Consider the following 24,035-nt stretch of genomic DNA (forward strand, 5'->3'; position numbering starts at 1 on the left):
CGTGGCGCAATTGTAACGGTGGGTTCTCTGGAGCTCATTCTGAGAAACTGTTTTTCGTATTTTTTTTAAAGTTTTTTTTTCTTTTCTTTATTTTCCTCCCTTCTTTCTTCTTTCTTTCTCTCTTGCGGCCGCACACAACCAGAAACACCGGCGCTGTTCTTCGTTCTCCCCTTCTCTCTATCGCAAATTGTGAGAATTAGGGTTTGGTTCTCTCGAATTTTTTGCTTAGTTTAACTGATCGATTATCAATCGGATGCGAAATTGTTTTTTTTTTCTCCGTGCAGCTGTTTTTTTCTCTCTGCAGCTTTTTGGTTTCGGATCGGAGATAATGAGGAGACTGGGGAGGTTTATCGAGTGCAGTCCTGGATAAATCGATCGGTTTTATTTGATTTTGTTGTCCGAGTTTGGGTAATTTTGAAATTAAGGATTAGAAGTGAAGTAAGATTTTGAAGATGGGTTATTTGAACTCCGTTCTGTCGAATACGAGCGGAAGCCAAGCGGATGATTCTCCGGTTAGCGGTGGGGGTCTCAGGTATCGTGAAATTTCTTAGTTTTAGCGGTTTTCATGGTTACGATGTCGTAAATTCGTCCAGAAGTTAATTATCTGAGAATGATTTAAGTTATTACGAGTATATATATTGGGTACGGAAAAGCTAGTCCCCAGCAGAGTCGCCATCTTTTGTATATAGGGAAAATTGCAATGAAGAGAATAAAGAAAATTTGACTTTGATTCCTTTGATCTCGGTTACAACTTGATTACAAAAGAGAGGAAAACGAATTTGGTTTTCCCCTTTGTTTAAAACTGGGTTCTTCACGGTGGCGATGGAGTGCCTCCCTCGAATGCTTGCGTCGAGTTTGCTCTCCGTTGACGATCCGCACGTCTTGATTCACTGGAACGATGTCTTCTCCTCACGATTTGACGTTGTGGAGAACTTGCGTGGCAAGTTTGAAACTCTTGATGAGTTGATAACTCTGAACGAGTTTTAACTCTTGAAAAAGAGTTGATTTGAACCGAAAGTCGGTTATAAGCCAAGGACAGAGGCTCTCTGTTGCTGAATTTGAAGATAATCTTCGTTGAAGGATGATGCTGATCTCCTCCAAAGTTTGCCCAATGATTTCCCCTCTTGCTGCCAATTCTCAGCTCCAAGCAAAACCTTCAATGGTCGATTCAAGCCAATAAAAATCGAACCCTGAACTCAGTTGAGTTTACCCATATTTATAGGAAATTAAGAGGTGTAACCGCCCCCTTAATTCTCTCCATAATGGGGTGTAACCGCCCCCAAATCGTGGGAAACGGTTTTAGAACCGTTCAGCTCATGTTGAATGAGTCAAACAATGCCCACGTTGGCGTTCAGGACTGGCGTTTTGATGTTGTAACGCGGGGTTCGGCCTTGGCGTTTTGATGTTGTAACGCGGGGTTCGACCCTAGCGTTTTGATGTTGTAACGCGGGGTTCGGCCTTGGCGTTTTGATGTTGTAACGCGGGGTTCGACCCTGACGTTTTGATGTTGTAACGCGGGTTCGACCTTGGTGTTTTGATGTTGAAACACGGGGAGGACCTCCGCGTCTTGCCTTGCAGAGATTATCACCAAGTAATAGCGTTGCAAAGATCATTGTCTTATAATCTTCGTCTTGGCTCCTTGAGAATATGAGAGTCGTCAGATTGTAACTCCCGATGTTGATTGTGAAGGCTGTTGAAGTAGAGCTCTCATCGGTTGTCGTGAAGGTCGTCAGATTATAACCTTCAGCGATCTACGCGAAAGTCTTCAGATTACAGCCTTCTGGAAGTCGTCAGATTGTAACTTCCATCATTGGTGGTTGATGGGGGATAAGCTATCTATTGTGATTTTTAGACAACCTACAGAACCCCCTTCAAAGTTTTCGAAAGTTCGCGGTTGACTGAGACGAATTTTCGGAATACTTTGGATCTTAACTCTGATCTTAGAGCTGTTGATTCCTTATCGTAAAGGAGTCGTTCTCTGCACTTGCTTTGAAGGCATCATGGTTGAAGGGATTTTCTACGTAGGACCTGTGTGAAGGTATGCGCCATAATCCTGCTTCTGGAATGCGGGGGTGAACCCTTGCGTTTTGAATTTGAGACGCGAGGCTGACTTCGGCGTTTTGAATTTGACCTGTGTGAAGGTATGCGCCATAATCCTGCTTTTGGACTGTGGGGGTGGACCCTGCATTTTGAATTTGGAACACGGGTGTGACCTCGGCGTTCGGTTTTTGCATCGCGGGTCTGACCTCAACGTTTTGACTTAAGACATGGAAGTGGCTTCCGTGCATTTTTGACTAAGTTTTTTGAAACTTGTCTTTAGCTTATCTGTTTCAAGTCTCGGCTCACGTCCATTAAGCTGATGGGCCTTTAAACATGCATAGGATTTTTGGCAAACCCTCAGCCATCAACGGATTTGATAAGCCTTTACCGACTACCGTTTGAGTCGGGCTAGCATATGGATTGTCTAAGTCCGTTCCACATGTAACGTTGTGCTAAGAGAATGAACCCTCTTAGACTTGATGCTATGATTTTGAATACATAGACTTTGTCATTTTTTACGGAAAAAGACTAACCGGCGACGCGTGTTAGGCGTAGGCTTATCCCTACTTAGGATTTGAGATAAGGTTCCCCATGCGTGTAAGACATGGATTTTGGTGTTATTAATAACGACCCGGTACGATGTTGAATACGTAGACTTTTGTCCTTTTTACGGTAAAAGACTAACCGGCGACGCGTGTTAGGCGTAGACTTATCCCTACTTAGGATTCGGGATAAAATTCCCCATGCATGTGAGGCATGGATTTTGGCGCTACGATGTTGAATACGTAGACTTTTGTCATTTTTTACGGTGAAAGACTAACCGGCAACGCGTGTTAGGCGTTGACTTATCCATACTTAGGATTCGGGATAAAATTCCCCATACATGCAATGTATGGATTCAGAGATTATCAATTTAATGATAATCACTGGCTACGATATTGAATACGTAGACTTTGTCACTGTTTCTTCCTGTGTTATTCGAAACACTGAAAGAAAATTAGAAGTGCCAGAGGTGTAATATTAACTTGGCATGAGTTTTCACTTAGAGTGAAATTCAGAAATTTTCTTTATTATCACTAGGATAATTCCAGAAAATCTTTAATCCACTGGGGATTTTATAATAAAAACTTGCTATTCTTGTTGAAAGAGGATTAACAAGTTCATTGGGGAGGGTTTGACTGTTAGAGGTGTGATGTTAACCTAACAGTATTTTATGGACCTATCGCTCTATTGAAGAGAGTCGATAAGTGTTAACGTGACAGGATGATGTTGCGATTGGAGCAACTTTGTGGACTTATCATCCTATTGAAGAGGATTGATAAGTGGATTTGTCAGAGGTTTGATGTTAACGTGACATGAGGATGTTGCGATTGGAGCAACTTTGGGGACTTATCATCCTATTGAAGAGGATTGATAAGTGGATTTGTCAGAGGTTTGATGTTAACGTGACATGAGGATGTTGCGATTGGAGTAACTTTGTGGACTTATCATCCTATTGAAGAGGATTAGCAGATTGATGTACTATCAGAGGTAATTGTTAACGTGATAGTTGTGGACTTGCCATCCTATTGAAGCGGATTAGCAGATTGATGTACTATCAGAGGTAACTGTTAACGTGATAAATTTATGGACCTGACATCCTATTGAGAAGAGGATTGACAAGTTGAGGGACTATCAGAGGTAAATATTAACGTAATAGTTTTGTGGACCTGCCATCCTATTAAAGCGGATTGACAAGTTGATGGGCGTGATAGTTTTGGTAGATTTTGTGGTTGACAGAGGTATTCTATTAAACATAACAACTCAGAAAATTTATTACTCAGAATCCAATGAACTACAAATAAATCAACCCCCAGTCTTGATTAAGTGCTGGGGAAAAAGGGTAGACATGGCACACATGGCACGTCGCCTAGTGGGCCACAATCTAACGAGCTTGACTATCAGAGGTAGTTGTTAACGTGATAGTTATTGGAGACCCGGCATCCTACTGAAGAGGATTAGCTTCAGTGGTCGTAGTATCTTCTGGTTCTGACTGGGAAGAATGAGCTTGGTCCGATTGCTCAGGAGAAGATTGGGCTTGGTCCGATTGCTCGGGCTGATCTTGCCCACTTTGTTCTTCAGCTTTGATCCTGGCAATAATCTTCTGAGCCTGTTCGCCTTGAGAGATCAGTTGTCTCCAAGAACGACATTCTGCAACCCCTATTCGAGCTAGGATGTTGGTCTGCAGGTTGTGTCGACAGGTCTCTACTAAGGTAGACTGTGTCATACCTGACGAACACCGGAGAGCCATGGTTCGGAACCTTTTAACTAAGGCTTTGACGGATTCCCTCTTTTTCTGCTTAGTGGTGAGAAGGGTATGGATGGAGACTTCTGTATCCTCTTCAAAAAATCTTGACAGGAAGAGTCTCTCTAAATCTGCCCACCTTTGGATACATCCGGCAGGTAGTTTCCTGAACCATTCAAAGGCAACTCCCTTAAGGGTGCCAATGAACAATCGAGCCAGTATGGCATCGTTTGATATTACATTCCCAGTCTGTGACTTGAAATGATAGATATGTTGATTCGGTGATCCCGTGCTGTCAAAAGTTTGTAGCGTCGGGACTTCAAATTTTGGAGGATAAGGGGCTGCGTCCCATTCGGCAGGGTAGGGCCTGACAACTCCCTCATCTTGGAGCTCGCTTCTGTTAGCAATGACATTGAGGCGGGCTTCCAATTCCTCGATTTTAGCCGACTGAGGATTTTGCTCATACTCCGTCTCTCTTCCTTCATCAGAGGAAGATTCCAGGTTGTGGGCTTCTTGGTCAGAAGCCGTGTCATCAACCATTTTTCCCTTCCCTTTGCTTGTGTGAGGTCGGGACGAAGACGTTCTTTCCCTTCGGGAAGATTCTTGCCTGAGTGGCGAATCTGTCTTCTGAGATTTGGCCTTGTCTGCGACGAGTTGAGTCAACAGGGCCAGGAGTTCATTGATGGCCTCTTGCTGAGATTTGAGCATGGCCTCCTGCTCATCAAGTCTCTTCGCGAGATCTTCATGGTTTCCCGTCATATAAGCGTAGCTCTCATGTTCAACAAAAGAGCTTGATGACTGGGACTCTGCAATGGCTGAGTGTTCATCATTGGAATTGGTTCCCCTGGATAAACTCCGATAGTTGACAGGGGGAATGGCTCCTGTTCGCGTCCGAGTATGTTGATAAACTCCATCAGACTTATTCAGGAAGTCTTTCAAGCCAGGAGACTGATCGTTCTCTGACTCATCGGAACTAGGAACTGATGATCTCCCTCTGCCGATCATGTTAGAAGTGACTCTAAGGTATTCATCCTCAGAAGTATTCTTCTTATGTGAACGCCGTCGTTGGTTGGGTAAAGCAACGTTCGTAAATTGGTTGAACACCAGCAGTTGGGCCGCATATGAGCAGCATTGGCGTCCCGAGAGGACCGTAGGAATCAGTCGTTCACATTGAAATGAACGAATGACTTGTTGCATCGATCTTTCTCTCGATGTGAACTCTCTCGAATCTGCTATAAAGACTCGAGGAGAATTACTCACTGATTGTGAGGTTTGAACTGGAACCCCCAGTCCATGATTGGACAGGACTGGCTCTTGGTGAATATGGATCTGGTTGAGATGCCTTGAATCCATAAACTTCTTATATCCGCCCCTGTTCGGGGCAGCGCCCCGAAGCTCCATGATATACACCAGGCGCGGTATTGGATTTGGAACTTGGGACGCGAGGGTCGCGTTTGGCATTTGAAACGCGAAGATCGCGTTCGGCACTTGAAACGTGAGGGTCGCGTCTGGCACTTGCAACGCGAAGGTCGCGTTCGGCACTTGAAACGTGAGGGTCGCGTCTGGCACTTGCAACGCGAAGGTCACGTTTTGGTTTGGCGACATGAGGGTCGCGTTCTTCATTGTCGACGCGAGGGTCGTATTTTGACTGGGAAACGCGAAGTTGCAGTTCGCGTTCAACGAAAGCTCGAGGTTCGCGTTTTGGCTGTAAAACGCGCCATTGAGGGTCGCGTTCAGTCTAGTTCTTGCGAAGCTCCTGTTCGGGCTCATAGACGCGGAGCTCAGGGTCGCGTTTAGGCTCTCGAACGTGAAGTTCGCGTTGGTTGGAGGATCGATTTTCTCGAAGTTGTACTTGTCGTCGAGATCTTCTTCTTCGTCGAGCGGCGTTCTTGTTGGCCTGTGTTAAGGTCTCTGCAGTGATGTCGTCGACAGAGTTGGTCGCTGTTATGGGCCTTTCGTGACCCGAGAAACGTCGCTTTGGCATGAACGCAGAGCCTTCAACTCGGTGGACGAGTTTGGCCGAAGCTGAGCCCACTCCTTCGGAGGAGGGGCTGTTCGAGCATTCTTGGTTGAAGGAGAAGGCTTCCTTCGGCATAGGAGCAACAATTGGAGCTTTAGTCTCCTTGGAGACTTTGTGGATCTTGCGCATAGCCTTGGGGCTAAGGGATCCAAAAGAGAGGACCTCCTCGAACTTGGCTTGATCAAACTCTACCACGAGAGTTTCGACGATCGTTCCAGTGAGATGAACATCGGATTGCGCCACCACTTCTTCATCAGAGAAGTTTGTCCCCAGCAGAGTCGCCATCTTTTGTATGTAGTGAAAATTGCAAAGAAGAGAATAAAGAAAATTAATTTGTATTCCTTTGATTCTGATTACAACTTGATTACAAAAGAGGAGAGAACGGATTTGATTCTTTCCTTTGTTTAAAACTGGGTTCTTCACGGTGGCGATGGAATGCCTCCTTCGATTGCTTGCGTCGAGTTTGCTCTCCGTTGACGATCCGCACGTCTTGATTCACTGGAACGATGTCTTCTCCTCACGATTTGACGTTGTGGAGAACTTGCGTGGCAAGTTTGAAACTCTTGATGAGTTGATAACTCTGAACGAGTTTTAACTCTTGAAAAAGAGTTGATTTGAACCGAAAGTCGGTTATAAGCCAAGGACAGAGGCTCTCTATTGCTGAATTTGAAGATAATCTTCGTTGAAGGATGATGCTGATCTCCTCCGAAGTTTGCCCAATGATTTCCCCTCTTGCTGTCAATTCTCAGCTCCAAGCAAAACCTTCAATGGTCGATTCAAGCCAATAAAAATCGAACCCTGAACTCAGTTGAGTTTACCCATATTTATAGGGAATTAATGGGTGTAACCGCCCCCTTAATTCTCTCCATAATGGGGTGTAACCGCCCCCAAATCGTGGGAAACGGTTTTAGAACCGTTCAACTCATGTTGAATGAGTCAAACGCCCACGTTGGCGTTCAGGACCCTAACCTCACGTCTTAGGATTGAGACGCGAGGTTGGGTGTTGGCTGAACACCAATGAACGCGAGGGTCACTCGCGTTTTGGCTTGTTGTAACGCGGGTTCGACCCTGGCGTTTTGATGTTGTAACGCGGGGTTCGGCCTTGGCGTTTTGATGTTGTAACGCGGGGTTCGACCCTGGCGTTTTGATGTTGTAACGCGGGGTTCGGCCTTGGCGTTTTGATGTTGTAACGCGGGGTTCGACCCTGGCGTTTTGATGTTGTAACGCGGGTTCGACCTTGGCGTTTTGATGTTGAAACACGGGGAGGACCTCCGCGTCTTGCCTTGCAGAGATTATCACCAAGTAATAGCGTTGCAAAGATCATTGTCTTATAATCTTCGTCTTGGCTCCTTGAGAATATGAGAGTCGTCAGATTGTAACTCCCGATGTTGATTGTGAAGGCTGTTGAAGTAGAGCTCTCATCGGTTGTCGTGAAGGTCGTCAGATTATAACCTTCAGCGATCTACGCGAAAGTCTTCAGATTACAGCCTTCTGGAAGTCGTCAGATTGTAACTTCCATCATTGGTGGTTGATAGGGGATAAGCTATCTATTGTGATTTTTAGACAGCCTACAGAGAAATTATAGGTGGTGCTTGACAGTCGATCGATCGAAGTTACTTGGTTTGAGTCGCTTCATTTGATCAGTTGGTCATGTGTTTGCTTTATCTTTTCGACGAAATCAGGTTTTTTTTATTTTTTTTGTGCCGGCATTACTTTGTAGGGGCAATAACTTGATGTTAGCTAAGGTTCCACTAGATTTAGAGAGCATTCCTACTGCAACAGTTTCCGAACTTGTTGATGGTTATTAGCGTGTTAAATATGTTGTCTGAATGTATTATATGTGGGTTATAGCCAGGTAGGGTTACAGTGCCTTAGAATGCTGTTGGTTAGGCAATGTGATTATGCTACCATTTAATGTGTATATCATTTAGTGGTAACTGGTTACGAGGGGAAAGGAGAAACAAAAGAATGTCCTTGCTGCTGAAGAACCTCAAAATAATCCTTTACTCTGTACTGTAATTAAATCATGAATAAGGTGCTTCCTTGGAATTTACGGATGGCCTTGTGGATGATCATTGAATATGTAGTTACAGTAACTTTAATATGACACAGAGTGCATGATTTGTAGGTTTTGGCATCATGCTTCTTCTGTTGAAATTATGACCAGGTTGTCCAAACTTCTAAAAGATGTTGTATGTCTGGTGCTCGGTATTTTTTTTAGTAATGTTGCATTTTGTTTACTTTTGAACAGTCAAAATAGAAAGTTCAGTTACGGATATGCAAGCTCTCCTGGGAAAAGATCTTCTATGGAGGACTTTTATGAAGCCAGAATTGATGGGGTTGATGGAGAAATTGTTGGTCTGTTTGGAGTGTTCGATGGTGAGATTTTGTTCTGTTTCAAGTCCAGGTGCTTGAATGCATTTTTATTTGCAGACAACATGTAAGACATGGAAATCTTAGGTTTTCCTTTTCTTGCAAAACAATGTGATCACATCTTCTGAGGCTTATTTGCATATAATCCATGAACAAATTATTTATTTATTTTTGTTCATATTAGCTTGTGTTATTGTCATCTTCAACGCATGTCAATGTTGACTATTTTTTTTAGCATAATCTTTATCTTCTATATTGTCATCTTCTATATACATTTATGTATATGTATGTGTATATAAATATGTGTGTGTGTGTATGTATATATCTATATATATGTATACATATATCTGTATATGTATAGGTATACGTACATGTTATGTATATGTATAATTCTCTTTATTCAAATATTTCACTTGTTCCATTTTTCGGTTGCATGTGTAGGTCATGGAGGGGCTCGAGCAGCAGAGTATGTTAAACAAAACCTCTTCAGCAATTTGATCAGTCATCCAAAGTTCATAAGTGATACCAAGTCTGCAATAGGTAAATCTCTATTTTGACCCTTTAGAAAAAATTATTCTGCTTATCTCTGATTTATTATTCCTTGTTACTTTGTTGTATTTAAACCTTTAATTTGATTCTGCAGGTGACGCGTATAAACATACAGACTCAGAGTTCCTTAAATCGGAAAATAATCAGAACAGAGATGCTGGCTCAACTGCTTCAACTGCTATTCTTGTTGGTGATCGACTGCTAGTTGCCAATGTTGGAGATTCTAGGGCTGTTATCTGCAGGGGAGGGAATGGTGAGGCTTGATATATGACATCTATCAGTTCATGCTTCCTGGATATGTTAAAACGACTCCTGGATAAAAGTCTATTCTAAGCTTAAATATACTCACTTCAAGCATATTAGATACTTAATACCCAAACAAATTGTTTTTTAAAACTTTTATCAATGTTTAAGAGGGGCAAAATTTAAGTGGAGGTCCCCCATGTATTGTCCTACTGTCATCTCTGTCATCAGCCTAGGTTCTTTTCTCAAACTTCCGTTACTTCTTCCTGTCATGTCAGTGAGGTGGCAGACAATCTTGCAATTTTACTAATTCTTTTTGTAATGGACCGACGCTGATGACAGAGATAACGTGGGGACTACTATTGATGACTTCCCAGTTCCAAATATGAAGGACCTTGTTACCTTGATGATATTTGGACAATACATGGGGGACCTCTCTGAAATTTTGCCTTTATGAAAGATGCCAGTGATATATCCCAATTGGTGTATGTTTTACTTCATTTCCTTGTGTTCCTCTCCTTCCATTATTCTACATTTGTTGGTTGCAAGAATGTATGTCTACTTTACTTCCCTTTGCCTCAGATGATAGCACTTGCATATGGAACAAGGAACTGTACAAGTCAAAAAGTTATATAGTGCAGAATCTGCAGATTTAGTAAACATCCCTCTAGAAAAGATATATTGGTTCAGAAACTTCACCGCCTAGATACTTGCGAAGATTTAGCAGAGATGCCTGTACTACTTTGATATGAAAACTGTTCACCCTCGATACTGGATAACCTTAGTTTTCTAAATCGGATTGTGGTTAGGTTGAACTTCAATAGTTTCTTATGTTACTTATATTTGTCGGGTTTTAGATCTTCATAATGATTGTATATAGCGTGTCTTCTGACTATTTCTGTTTTGACTATTTCCGTTTTTATGATTTTGGACACATCTTACCTTCTTCAGGAAATTTAACGATTTTTCATTGATAAATTATATCCTAGATCATATAAGCTTGTTATCTTCTTTAATTTTATTGGTTGTTTACTTCTTTTCGTGAACTATGTTTAGACTGACTGGATCGTGAATCAATGTCTCAATCAGTTCCTGTAGTTATATACAGTTTTCATTTGATTGGCCTGACACATGCTTAAATGATAATCATGCACACATCTCGATTTAAACAGGTGCAGTTTGGAACAAGCAACATTTTCTTTAGGGATAAGGCAACAGGAATTCTGTACATCTGGATAATCTGCCAGACCTCTGCATGTGTACTTGGACACATGCAGCAAGGTGTTTGTTGCTGGAAAATTTTTCTTTATTTGTTGCATATGATGAGTAACTTCATTATTTTTTCGGAACATTTGGTGTAAGTTTCTAAATTAAAACACGCAAACTACCTAGAACTTCACATGTCATTCTGGCTGTACTTATCTTGATGACAAATTCATGTTTTTATGTTTTACTGGTGTCTGAATAAGTGCATTTCTCAAACTTGTTGAGCTACTATTGACCCGCCTAAACAGAGGTTATGTCACAGGAAATGCTAGATTTTAAAGGTGTAGCTGTTGTGCGTAGCGGAAATTTCGGCAGCACCTCGGCAGCACAACAAGAGAATTAGATCACAACAAGAATTTCCGTTTCACCAAAGAAAAAGAACCAAAAGCAAAATATCTCAACAAAGTGGGATATCAGCTCTTCCTCTCATCAGTTCTAGGACTGACCTGTCGAGGGAACCTAACAAGCTATTATAAATCACAGCAAGACAAACTATTTTACGTGGTTCGACAAATTGCCTACATCCACAGGGCAAGGAGGGGGGAGATCTACTATTAGAGAGAGAATACAAATAGGGTTTATAATCACACAAGATCTCACAAATAGAAACCCTTAAACAAACTCTCAAATCTCTCACAATTTCTCTCTCAAAGAGATGCACAAACCCACTCAGCGTCGGCTCCAAAGAGTGCTTAAATTCTCCTCAACACAGTTGAAAGAGTCTCTGCCTTCTTTCCCCTACGCAGCCGAAAATCCCTGTGTTTTTGCCCTTGCACAAAACCCTAGGAAGCATTACGTGAAAATTTATAGCAGGAGGTGAATCGTGTGGGCCTTCAAGCTTTGCCTCCAACTCTTTGCTCCCGCTTGTGGCCCCCACGTTCACGTGGCTGTCTCACGCGAAAAAAAAAAGACACGCCACACGCAATCGGGTGCGGCCCCCACTCGACAGCAAAATATCTTAGATTCGGCATTTAACTAGGAATGCGAACAGAGCGGTAATAATGTATCTAAATTCATAGGAAATGGATAGAAAGTAGATGTATAAATTAATGACATGATATGAATCACAGAAGATTGTACTGGTGTGAATTCATCAAAGGATGTGATGTTGCTAATATGGACCTTAACTTTGTACTATACAACACATTTTTGAAAGTTTCTTATGCATATCCCTAAATATGGTGCATCGACTAAGTGAAATATATATATTTATTTACTTTCTGAATGTGTTGCATTAGAGACCGCTCAACTAGGAATTCAAAACATGCATCTTTCTGTGTATATCGTCAATATGAGATACCAGTAGGATGCCTGTACTATATGGATTAACATCAAAATGTTGTTATTTTGAGGAGAGAGACATTTTTTGTTATTTTTTCACAAAAAATATGAGAAGTTATATTTGGTATTTTACTTTCTTCCCTTTTGCTCATTATATTACTAAGATTCTGTTGTCACTTGCTTATCTGTTACTTCTGTCGTATTTCCTCAAAAATCTTTCAACTTTTGCACTCGACTACCATCTTCTCACTTTCCTAATGCATAGAACAATAGTTCACAGCTGTTCACTGCATTTGCAGGAGTCCAACTCCTCCCGGTGAATCTTTTCATCTTGATAATCACTCTCTTTCCCATCTTATAGAAACATATATCAAAAAGAAGGAAATGAGTCAAAACAATTATGCACGGAAATACTATCTGCGGTGTATATTACATGGATACTTACTTTGACGAAGGAAACATACCCTTATTGGATATGTATCTCATACATAGGTGCATAGATACTGGATGGATATGCATTGCTATATTCACTTTCAAGCATCTGAAAATAAATGTGTTCTAAATATATTGACATAATAGTAGAGATGTATCTAGGACTAAAGTTTACAGCTGAATGGATGGAATAATCAGTTCAGTTTTCATAATTTTACTTGATACTAGATGCATCCTTAAGGTTCTTACCAAAAAAGTCTTGATAAAGTATGCTTGTTCACATATTTGAAAAGATTGTGATTTTTAACTATTATAGTCTTGCTGATTCATGCTGCATATAATGAACAACAGATACACGCACAACCGGGCGCGCACACAGACGCAACACTTTTTTTAATTTATATTGCCATATTCTCGATGTATATATTTTTAGGATTTTCCCCATCTGCATTTGTGTATAGTGTCCTCGTGTGCTTTTTTCCTGTATTCCTGTTGCTCCGTCATTTACACTGTTGGTCATGGTTGCTTATATGCCAAGGATTACTCTTGGCATACCAGATGAGTTCGTAGCATGGGTCCACACCCCTATCTCAATATTTAAGAATTTTCTGAACAAGTTGTCGATTGTTAGTGAATGTAAGTTTGCTTTTTAAGCAGTTAAAGCTCATCTAGATGAGTTGGCAGGTAGTTTAACCCATAATTACTTGCATCTAGAGAGAGGAGAGAGCTGTTCATAGTTGTCCTGACCAACATCGTAAACCCTAAACCTTAACAACGTTGCTTTATATAAGCAAGTCTTTGATACTTAGCACACCTACTTCTGTTTTTGTTAGGCAGTTAAAGCTTATCTAGCCAGGGAGCAAACTTCTTATTGCATTTACGTTTGGATTAAAAGATTATATGATTCTAAGTAAATACAGAGAGAAGGAAAATAGAAATAAATGATCAACCAGCCTACATAAGGAATTTCATGAGTAGATGCAAAGAACAGCTGTTTTATCATTGTCCAAGTGTATCAACAAAAAATAAGTGTGTTTTTAGCAGCCTTCTGTCGATTAGCCATTCTTTGCTTCACTATCATTTTTTTTTTCAAAAATAGGTCCAAGAAGATAGACTGTGTGTGTTAGTTTCTGGGGTCTTATCTGAGAAATAGTCTCATGTCTTTGCAGCTATTGCTGTTTCGAGAGATCACAAGCCTGATCAAACTGATGAGCGCCAAAGAATTGAGGATGCTGGGGGTTTTGTGATGTGGGCAGGTAATTAATGTCCCTTTCTGCATGATTTTTTCCGTTCATGTCTAGATTTTTTTATTCTTAATTTTTGTTACTGACTGTTTGAGTTTGGCAGGAACATGGCGTGTTGGTGGTGTTCTTGCTGTTTCTCGTGCATTTGGTGATAGATTATTAAAGCAGTATGTTGTTGCTGATCCAGAAATTCAGGTTCGGCTCTTATCGTGCATTTGGTGATAGATTATTAAAGCAGTATGTTGTTGCTGATCCAGAAATTCAGGTTCGGCTCTTATCTTTGATAATTGTGACGTTGTTGCTGATCCAGAAATTCAGGTTCGGCTCTTATCTTTGATAATTGTGACATGATAATTCATTCTTTCCTTTGGTCTCTTCTCACCAGAATGCATGCTCGTATCAAGAGCATCTAACTTTCACATTATTTGGTCTACTTGCCTGCTAATCTGTATGATTTTCTGCTATTTTGGTGCAAAATTCCTTCCAAGGAAATTATAGAAAATAAGGGAAATCCCTCAGAATTTTGTATATCTACCAATAGCAATTTAAGCTTATGAAGCCAATAAGCAAAACCATTGATATTTTACTTGACCACTACAGGGTGAATATGCAGCTATCCGCTAAAGGGAATATCAAATATGTGTGCATGCCCTGATTGCCTTCCTTCCTTCTCTGGATTATTATTTAGGAACCAATTTATTAATCATGAATCACAGGTTTCATGTAATACTTCAAATTTAGCAAGGATTTTTTTTTTCTGGTGTCGCCAGCTGTTTATGAAGCATTTGTAATCTAAGCTACCTATGTTACTTTAAGGTGGTTGATTTATTATGGTGCTTTACTTTTATCTAATTCTTCTTGTATGGAGTGACTTTCCTTGTTTCTTGGACCCCAAAGTTTACTCCTAATTTAAACTATTTTATACGGCTTGTGTTTGTTGAATATTGATAATATAATCAATTCGTTGTTTCTTATTACAGCTACATAGGGTATTTGATTTGGAAGAATAAAGGCATATATTCCATGCTTAGGCTTTGGACTAACGTGACAAAATTTGTGTATTCTACTATCAAGCTTAATATGGAAATTAATTTCTTTAGGCGCTAGTATTTTTCTTATTCCTATTCATCTTGTACTACAGGAGGAGATCATTGATGGCTCGCAGGAGTTTCTCATTCTTGCAAGTGATGGCCTGTGGGACGTTGTTACAAATGAGGTATATGCTTCATCTTGGATCATTTTCGCAGATTGGCATTTTATTCATTGTTATGGAGCACATTGCCTTCTGTAGTTCCTGAAGGCATCTAATCACATGCAGATTAGTAACTAAAGATAACTATTGTAGATGGCATTCTCTTTTATTAGAACCAGATATCCATGTCAGTAATTGAGCATTAACAAGCATCTCGTAAACATAAAAGCTAACATAGAAGGTCAGCAAACTGTAGGAAAGGGAGGGCACTTATTATTGGATTTCCTCTTTCAGATAGAACTATCAAACATGGATTCAGAAAAGCTACTGAATATTACATTATTTTGTTTACTTGGCCAGAAGTAATCATTAGATGATTATCAAAGTCAATATATTTTATTTCTCATCCCATTTCTTTGCAAACAAACAACCCGGCATAGAGATTTCTCTCAAACCAAACAAAAGCATCCTGGAATAGAGATTTCTCTCAAACCAAACAAAAGCATCTCCTGCAATGCAGGTAACTAAGTTTTTCCCCTTATGTTTGACGTGTTGAACCTTCAATTGCAACTCTTACCAAATAGGCCCTAAGTATTGGAATTCACAACCTTGAAAGGCCTGTGGTTTCTCCCCTAACATTGTACCACTGTTCAAGTTCCTCTTTTTGTTAGTTTCTCTGTAAATTACTTTGCAACTGTTCTAATTCCTTCCCACATTTCAGGAGGCTGTAGCCATGGTAAAAGCCATTGAAGATCCAGAAGAAGCAGCTAGAAGACTAATGGAGGAGGCTTATCAGAGAGGAAGTGCAGATAATATCACTTGTGTCGTCGTTAGATTCTTGGTTGGCAAGAATGGCAATTCTCCCCAGCAAGAGCAGCTGCAAGATTAGTAAAATTTCTCCCTAATATTGTTGTTGTATCTTTGATTGTACCTAGTGTAATTAATATAAATACATATATGTGGTAGAAAAACAACGAACTCCCTATGTATGCTCTCTAGGAAGCCTACAGAACTTTAGGCCTCCCTTGCGTCGACGGTGGTGGTGGGCTATAGGGGAATGGTTAGGAAAACAGTGTTTCTTGGTTGCAGACTTAGGCATGTGGAGCTGAAAGATGGTGGTATATATAATTATCTTGTGAAGAGTGAGAGCAGGTGTTATATTGTTTACTTCAATGTTTAAGTGCTAATGCTGGAAATTTATCAACGATATAGGAATAGTGATCTGCATGTCAATAAGCATTACAGGACGACCCCTAGAAAGAGGTGATATATGACCAAGTCTTTTTTTCCTTTTATTTTTTCTGGGTGGTGGTTTTTGTGTGTAGGTGGGGCGGAGATTGGGTCAGTTTGAGAATTTTAACTCTTCTATCTGTAATGCAAATTACCCTATTCCTATAGGGATGGTTAGTTATTCTTAGTGATGTAAATTGTGCTTAATTAACATTTGTTCCATGTTTGGCAAATGGTTTTAGTTCAAATGGTGATATTGGATTGGCTCCAGCATATGATAAATTTTGCCACGCCGTTGTATATACGAAATTTAGCAATATGCAATATATTGCATATAAGAGAATTCTCTCAAGACATATAATGCTCAATTAATCTCTGTTTATTATTACTATTTTGGAATTAGATATAGACTTCACATAAGAAAAAACTCAGTAAAAAATGGGAGTAAATGGAGGAAAATTTTAAAAGCGGGAATAACTGTAGAGAGAATTGAAAAAAAAGGGGGAGGAAAAAAACCTGTTCTTTCACATAAATATGCCTACAGTAATGTGCTATTACGTGCTTTGGAATTTCTCTTGCTATTAACGTCAGTATCGGGAGCATCAACCTATGCATTAGAAAACGAAAAAAAAAAAATACAAAACGCAAAAAAAGATAACGAAAAATTAAAATTAAAAAAAATAAACTGCTCAGGATGAAAACTAGAGACAAAACTAGTGAAAAGAGAGAGAGAGAGGAAAATGATGAAGAAGATATAGGAGAAGGCTCAGACATAATTTGTGTAGATTCAATCGGCAAGGCAAAGGAGTTGCCATTACGACCGGCGAGCGAATCACAAAATCATCACCGCCTTCTCCTGATCTATATATGTACACATTACTCACAGATCAAACCATATATCTCCAATATTGCAATACACAAACTAGCTAGCTAATAGTTAGTAGTTCAACAAATGAAGATGTTAGAAAATAAAATTGAGGAGATTAAGAGCTTTGAGATTAATAGCTCTCTAAGTACAATCTTCTTAGAGTGCTCATACTACTCTTTATATATAGAGCAAGGAGCAGTTGAGAAGGTGGAAGGCTGCTGCTATTCTTTGATTCTTCCTTGACCAGTTTGTGTTGCCTTGGAGCCCAAGACAGTGGTTGTAAGACTTGGACCAGATCGATATCATTACAAGATGTATATAGTAGGACAAATTAGGTATAATCTATTATTTAATGAGTATAAGCTATAGGACGCAATAGGATGAAGAGTTTTCTCTCGTGTTAGGTGACTAATATATGACTAATATCACTTAACTTCAAGTGATCATTTGCTTATGTTAACATATATACATCTAATTTTTTTTATGAGTTATCTAAAGATTACAGGATTACGTTGAACTATTACACACTTTGTAGACAACTATCTTTACAAAGTCAGGAGAGAAATATGAGAAAAATGTATGGTAGTTTATGTTAATAACAAAAATCTATGTAATTATTTATACTATATATTAAGAAAACCCCCCTCTCTTGATCATTGTGGGCCACCTTCTTACAATTCTGAAAATGCTCTTATATCTGAAAGATCAATTGTAAATTCCTTCACATTTAAAACAATCAACAAAATACCTCACACTTGAAGAAAAATCAATGTCTTCACACTTAGAAAAAATCTATAAACAAATCAACGAAAATTCATTCAAAATAATGTCTATTTGTTTTGTTTAAAACATCTGCCCACCAATGTTACAGAAGGCGCTAGGAGGACCAGGCGTTTCAGCCAGCGCCTAGCGCCTAGGCGTTTGACTATTTTAAAATTATTAAATTATAGTAATTGATAAAAATATGTATTAAATTCATATAAATTTGTAAGAAAATAGCAATCTTAAATCCACAATAAACCATGTATAGTTAAATACTAAATGGCTAAAATAATAACTAACAATGTTGTAGAAAGCGCTAAGAGGCCTAGGCGTTGGACTCAATGCCTAGAGCCTAGAGGTTTTCTTTTTTATTTTTTAATTATAATAATTGATAGTAAATATCAATGTTATAGAAGGCTTAGGTGTCGGAGTGATGTCTAGGCGGATTTCTTTATTCATTTAAGGGGTGGTCGAGGAGGTTTTGCTAAAGGTTGGAGGAGACAGTGGAGGTGTTCATATTTAGAGGTTAAAGGTGTTTGGAGGATGTGGAGGCTGCAACACAAAATTATGATCAATGCCTAAATAGTACAGTCCACGTAAACAAACAATGCTCGCCTAAACATTCTTAAAATCTAGGTGGACAACTTAGATACCGCCTAGATGCTAGGCGTTAGTTAGGCATCCTAAGTACCACGTAATTAAGCCTAGGTGTACACCAAAGCAGACTAGACAGAGGTTTTTTAAAAACAGTGTCGCCCACGTTTCGTGTCATACATGCATCGCAGGAGCACTAGTCTGACAAAGTAAATTTTATGATAGAACTTTATTTGAAAATTTTTGTTAGTTTTATAAAATATAAACAACAATTTATGATATCTAATTTATGGCACACTAGCACATTGTTGCCTGCCATGCATGTGCAAAATTATTTAATTATATAATCAATCTTACATTTTCATAGAATAGTTTTAATGATGATTAATTTAGGGAAAATTGCTTATATATACACATACATACATATACACATACACACACATACACATACGCGCGCACGCACACACACATATATGTATGTGTATATGTGTGTGTACACACACACATACATACATACATACATACATACATATGAGCAATATTGAGGAATTTGGTACCAAACACAAGTTGTTGTGATTCGTAGTGAGGTGGTTTATTCTCATCCCCCATTTGAATGAGTGGATGAGAATGAACCACTTCACTATCAAACACAAAATTTGTGCTCGGTACCGCAGTTCTACGATTGCTTTATATGCACCGTACTTGGTTCGTATTATATGGGTGTAGTTGTATATAGTGAGGTACCCGGTCGATATATACTACGGGTAAGGTAGCGGCTAGGCTATAGAGGGGTATAGTACGTAGTAAGGTTATATCGTATGTGTATGAGGCTATATATAGTACTATACCGGCTCTGTCTAGGTACTAGTAGTATAGATATGAGTTAAGTATGTCAAGCGTCAGGTATACTAGTCACTTACCGACTGAAGGTAGGATGTTTATGAGACGGCGCGTAGCTATCATATATATACATAGGGATGGTATATAGGGAGGTTCAAATGCAAAACCCTCACTATCAAAAACTAAAAAACTCTATCCACTCCGTTGGATTGAGATTCGATTCAAATTTGGCCTGGATACGTATAAGACTATTAATGCCTGCCATAAGGGGTAATCATGCGTAAATTATCACGACTTCCAAAGAGAGGTAACTTGAATGTGACTGTGAGTCCCCAAAGAAGTACACCTCTCTCTACACCACTCCCCATTCTTTCTCTCTCTCCATCTCTTCTTATATAGACCGATCACCAACCGCACCCATCAACTGCCTATCAAGGCGCCGACGGGCGTACGCCTACCCCATGAGCTCGACCTGTGCGCCTCCAGCTCGGCCGTCCGCTTCCTCCCACCGCCCTCGCCTGAGCTCATCCCACCCATTGGCTGCGACCGAACTAAACTCCCCAAGCCGCCTCCTCTTCTTCGTCGCCACCCTCCAGCGCCACCCATCGGCCGTCCTCATGGCCATCACCACCTCCGGAGCTCCGCCATCTCGAACAAATTCCCGCTGCCGACCTTCGCCTATCCCTCTCCCACACGTCAGCTCCGAACGAGCAGCCGCCCTCCACGTCCAGCTACCGCGCTCCAACCTCCTCGACGACCTCCGCACATCTCGATCGACAGCAGTGAATCTGGATCACATCAGTGAATCTCGATTCACATCACGTGCGAATCTCGCATTCACTATCATGAATTCCTCGATTTCACATCCGTGGAATCTCGGATTCACAGCTGTGACATTCGCGCCAGATTCACTGAGTGAAATCCAGATTCTTCACCGTGAATCGCCGATTCACAGCTGTGATCGAGATTCAGCTCATGAAGAAGAATCAGTTCACTGCAGTGAATCGTAGATTCACTGCACGTGAATCGAGATCACTGCAGTGAATCAGATTCACCCTACAGCGAAAGCTTGGATTGGTTAGGATGGTTTTTATGTGAATCCATAAGTTTCTATTCTTTTTTGTTTTTTCTATTTTGCAGATTCTGCCTATTGTTCGATACACGAGTTTCAGTTCACTGAATCTTGGTATCTCATTTACGTGAATCTGATTCACTCGCGGCTTCGCGTTCGTCAGAGCCGGCTTCGGTTTCGCGGAGGGAGCTCGAGGGGGAGCTGGAGTTTGGAGGAGCTGTGTGAGGAGTTTATTTGGCTTGTGGTGTTGCTGCGAGCTGGGTGTTGTGCTGGAGAGAGAGGAGAGAGGAGAGGGGCTGGGTTCAAGCTTTTGCGGAATCAGGAGAAGAGAGTGAGCGAGCAACGGGTGACGTAGGAAATTGTCGTATAATGTTAAGAGAGAGTATTAACAGAGAGAGTTGTATTAAATTTGTATCATGTGTTCCAATTGTAATCAGTCACCATTAATCCAATAAATTGTTTCATATGGTTTACCCTTTTCAGCATTATTGCGAGTGTACTTAATATGTATGTCTATACTTTACCACATTCTGCGCATCGAAATCTAGGCCATGGATTAGATAGATTGGAGCGGTTAGGATATGGTTTTAGTTTCTCTAGCGTTTTTATTAGAACCTTCCCCTATATTTACGTAGTAGTAATATATATATCCGTACGTAGTATAGTCTACGGCCTATACTATATACTGATATTTCAGTATATACGGCGTGTATAGTGAATATATAGACACACACACACAAAGTTCTAAGCATATATCTCTACTACCATTTATTTGCACTAATATACAAAGAAAATAATAAGAAAGAGATAATTATTGGAGGATTTCAAGTTTAAGTAATAAAGATAAAATCTCTCAGAAAATCGATTGACCCTCACTATTTCCTCCAACAATAAAATATGCATTCTTAAAAAAATAAAAATAAAATGTTTTCATATCATGTGCATTCGCATGTGTCGGCTTTCTATTTTACTATATAATGAACATATTGATGAAAGTAAAGTTGGATGAGTCGCAAACATTTTGCTCCGTCCTATTGTAATATGGAGGTAAAATAGTAATTTTTCAAGAGTCATATTTTTCCCTTTTCTTTATATTCATTCTTATTTCTAGAAGATTCTAAATTTTGACAGGAGAATATGATTTGAACTCACATAATTAAGATTATAATTTTTGAAGAGAAACATTTATTTTCTTTTCTTTTTTCCTTTCTTTTTTCTAAAACATTCTAAATAATGAAATGATAATACACACATAAGTAAATTACAATATCCACAATTTTCTTTTTATTTTAATCACTTCTAGGAATCTACTTAGTAAAATTGTGTTAATGGTAAATTTAATTGCTAAGTAACAATTTAAGCAATTTAAGATGCATTTTTATAGGTAAAGCTCCATAATAAAATTGCATAAATTAAATCATCATCAAACTATTATATGAAAAATAGAAGACTAATCATGTAACTGAATAATTTGCACGTGCATCGCATGCGCCAATGTGCTACTATGAGTAAGGAAAATGTCCACCACTCATCCAACTTTCACTATACTGATACAGAAGATCAAGTAATTGGACAAGTAATTGGACGAGACGACATCTCAACTCGTCCAATATCCGACGTCTCAACAATATCCGACATCTCAACTTGTCCGACATCTCAACTCAATACAAACCAAGTCATCTCAGCGGACGAGACGACATCAGAGTAGATGAAACGATATTTCAGCGGACGAGACGAGATCTTAGTGAAAGCACCCTGGGGGGAATAGGGTTTATGCTAATCTAATCTGATTTAATGTCGATTAAAACTTATTAACAAATTATTCTTGCAAGATAGATAAACAATGTGTTATAAGCAAGAATGAGCAATGTAAACAAAGGCAATATCCTAACATATCCTAGCAATGAGATGCACTATGAGATATATGCCAGGATATAAACACAAGAGTAAACAATATAGTGGGATAAATAAACTATGCAAGAATGACGATATAAGATATGTGCACAAATAAAAGAATACAAAAGCAAACTCAAACACACGATATGATCACGGAGTTCGGTCAACCCTTGACCTACGTCTTTGCTCCTCACATCGAGGAGATCTCCACTATCACAACCAGGTTTTCTACACTCGCCCGAATAACTTTTACACCTTACACTCGGTTTTCTAGTTCATCGAAAACTTTACAATCTCACACTCTTGCGATCCCACTTTACACCCTCTAAGTGTTGGTCTCTAGCCCGTGTCTCCCTCAAGTGCTCGGAATTACGACCTACCTCTAGACTTTACTACCAATGCCACTCCTCTTGGGATAACCCCGTCTCTCACCATACACTCTTCTAGATGTACAAGTGTATTACAAAGTGTATCTCACAATAAAGATATAATAACAAAATTTGTTCTCTACAATAGATGAGAACTCTATGAAATCTCACTCTTAATGTCACAATCCCACAACCCCAAATTATACTATGTATGCAAATACAATAAGCTCAATGGTTGTGTGTGAACAAAGAGATATATTCAAAACAAGTTTAAACTCAATTAAAATCTAGCTTATGGAAATTATAATCAAAACAATAAATTTCTAGAGATTGAGTTTAAGAAAAACTTCTCTAAGACAAGAGAGGTGGAGATGTGAAATTGAAAGCTCAAACTTAAGTTGATCTCATCTTCTTGTGAAACAATCTTGACAAAACCAATTTTATAAACAAACACTTAAACAAACTTAAACCATACTTAAAAACTTATTTAGAAACTCTCTTATCTAGTTGGGAATAATAAATGTAATGAGGTATATATAGGGTAGAAGAAATAACCTAAGAAAACCCCCAAAAACCCACTAAAAAATAAAAATCAGCAAGTTATCGTTACTGTGCAACGGTAACATTGGCGGTCGACCACGGCTACTGTAGCGGTCGACCACAAGAGCCAAAAATGCTCTCTGGACATTTGGTGGTCGACCGCCGAGCATCATTCCGGCGCTCGCCAGTTGTAGGTATAAATTGCTTATAGTCCCTTAGCATAGCTCGGCACAAACCGACGAAACCATACGAGCGCGAATGAGGTTGACGAATCGCACGCCAAGCAATCGCGAATACATCCATTCCGCGGCGTAATCAAGCCAACTGGTTCGGGGTAAGTCAACGAGTCATTCAAACAGGGCAGACTCGAGAATCACGATCGAATCAAGATCAGTTTCGGACTCGAACTCAAGCAGTGGACTTTACTCCAAAACAGGATTCGATATTTACTGCCAAATCAGAGTCTAAGTCAACCGAAAAATGGCATAACACGGAGAAAAAAAAAACGATAAAACCCAACGCCTACAGGTGGGCTCGGCCCAAAGCCGAGCCACCCATGGGCCACCCATAGCGGGTGGCTCGGTGGGCGATTGGCCACCTATGGGTGCGCTCGGACCAGGCGAGCCACCCATAGGGTGGCTTGCGCCAAAGCTCGAAAGCCACCGTGGCGTGGCTCTGCAAGACCGAAGCCACACCATGGGTGGCTCCGGCCAGAGCCGAGCCCACCCATGGGTGGCCTCGCGCGCCATGCCTGCCACCCAATGGCGTGGCCGACCCAGATCTCGTGCGCCGGCGCCACAGTTCAGTAGAGCCCTATAAATAGGCTCCCCTTTTCATTTGAAAAGGTTAGAACTTTGGGCAGAGCGAAAAACTCTGCCTGAATTGAAGATGCGACGCTTGGAGATTTTTGAAGACTGAGAGCCTTGAAGCATTTCAGACTC

At 40.0% G+C, this 24,035-nt stretch overlaps 1 protein-coding gene across 5 annotated transcripts; it reads left to right on the forward strand.

Annotated features, from left to right (window-relative positions):
• LOC109840400 (probable protein phosphatase 2C 59) lies at positions 44-16,335 on the forward strand. 5 transcript variants are annotated; one of them, XM_020409037.1, is made up of 10 exons: positions 44-189; positions 285-532; positions 8,596-8,723; positions 9,159-9,257; positions 9,361-9,519; positions 13,658-13,744; positions 13,836-13,880; positions 13,951-13,997; positions 14,874-14,948; positions 15,646-16,335. In XM_020409037.1, exons 2-10 carry the CDS (start codon positions 453-455, stop codon positions 15,811-15,813), a joined length of 888 nt encoding a protein of 295 aa, XP_020264626.1. In that variant the 5' UTR covers positions 44-189; positions 285-452; the 3' UTR covers positions 15,814-16,335. The 5 variants fall into 5 exon arrangements, with proteins under 5 accessions (XP_020264626.1, XP_020264622.1, XP_020264625.1 ...); XM_020409033.1 differs by lacking the exon at positions 13,951-13,997 and having other exon boundaries at positions 13,836-13,927; XM_020409036.1 differs by lacking the exon at positions 13,951-13,997 and having other exon boundaries at positions 82-201; positions 305-532; positions 13,836-13,927.

This window comes from Asparagus officinalis, chromosome 5, assembly GCF_001876935.1.
Source record: "Asparagus officinalis chromosome 5, Aspof.V1, whole genome shotgun sequence".
NCBI classification, from domain to species: Eukaryota; Viridiplantae; Streptophyta; class Magnoliopsida; order Asparagales; family Asparagaceae; genus Asparagus; species Asparagus officinalis.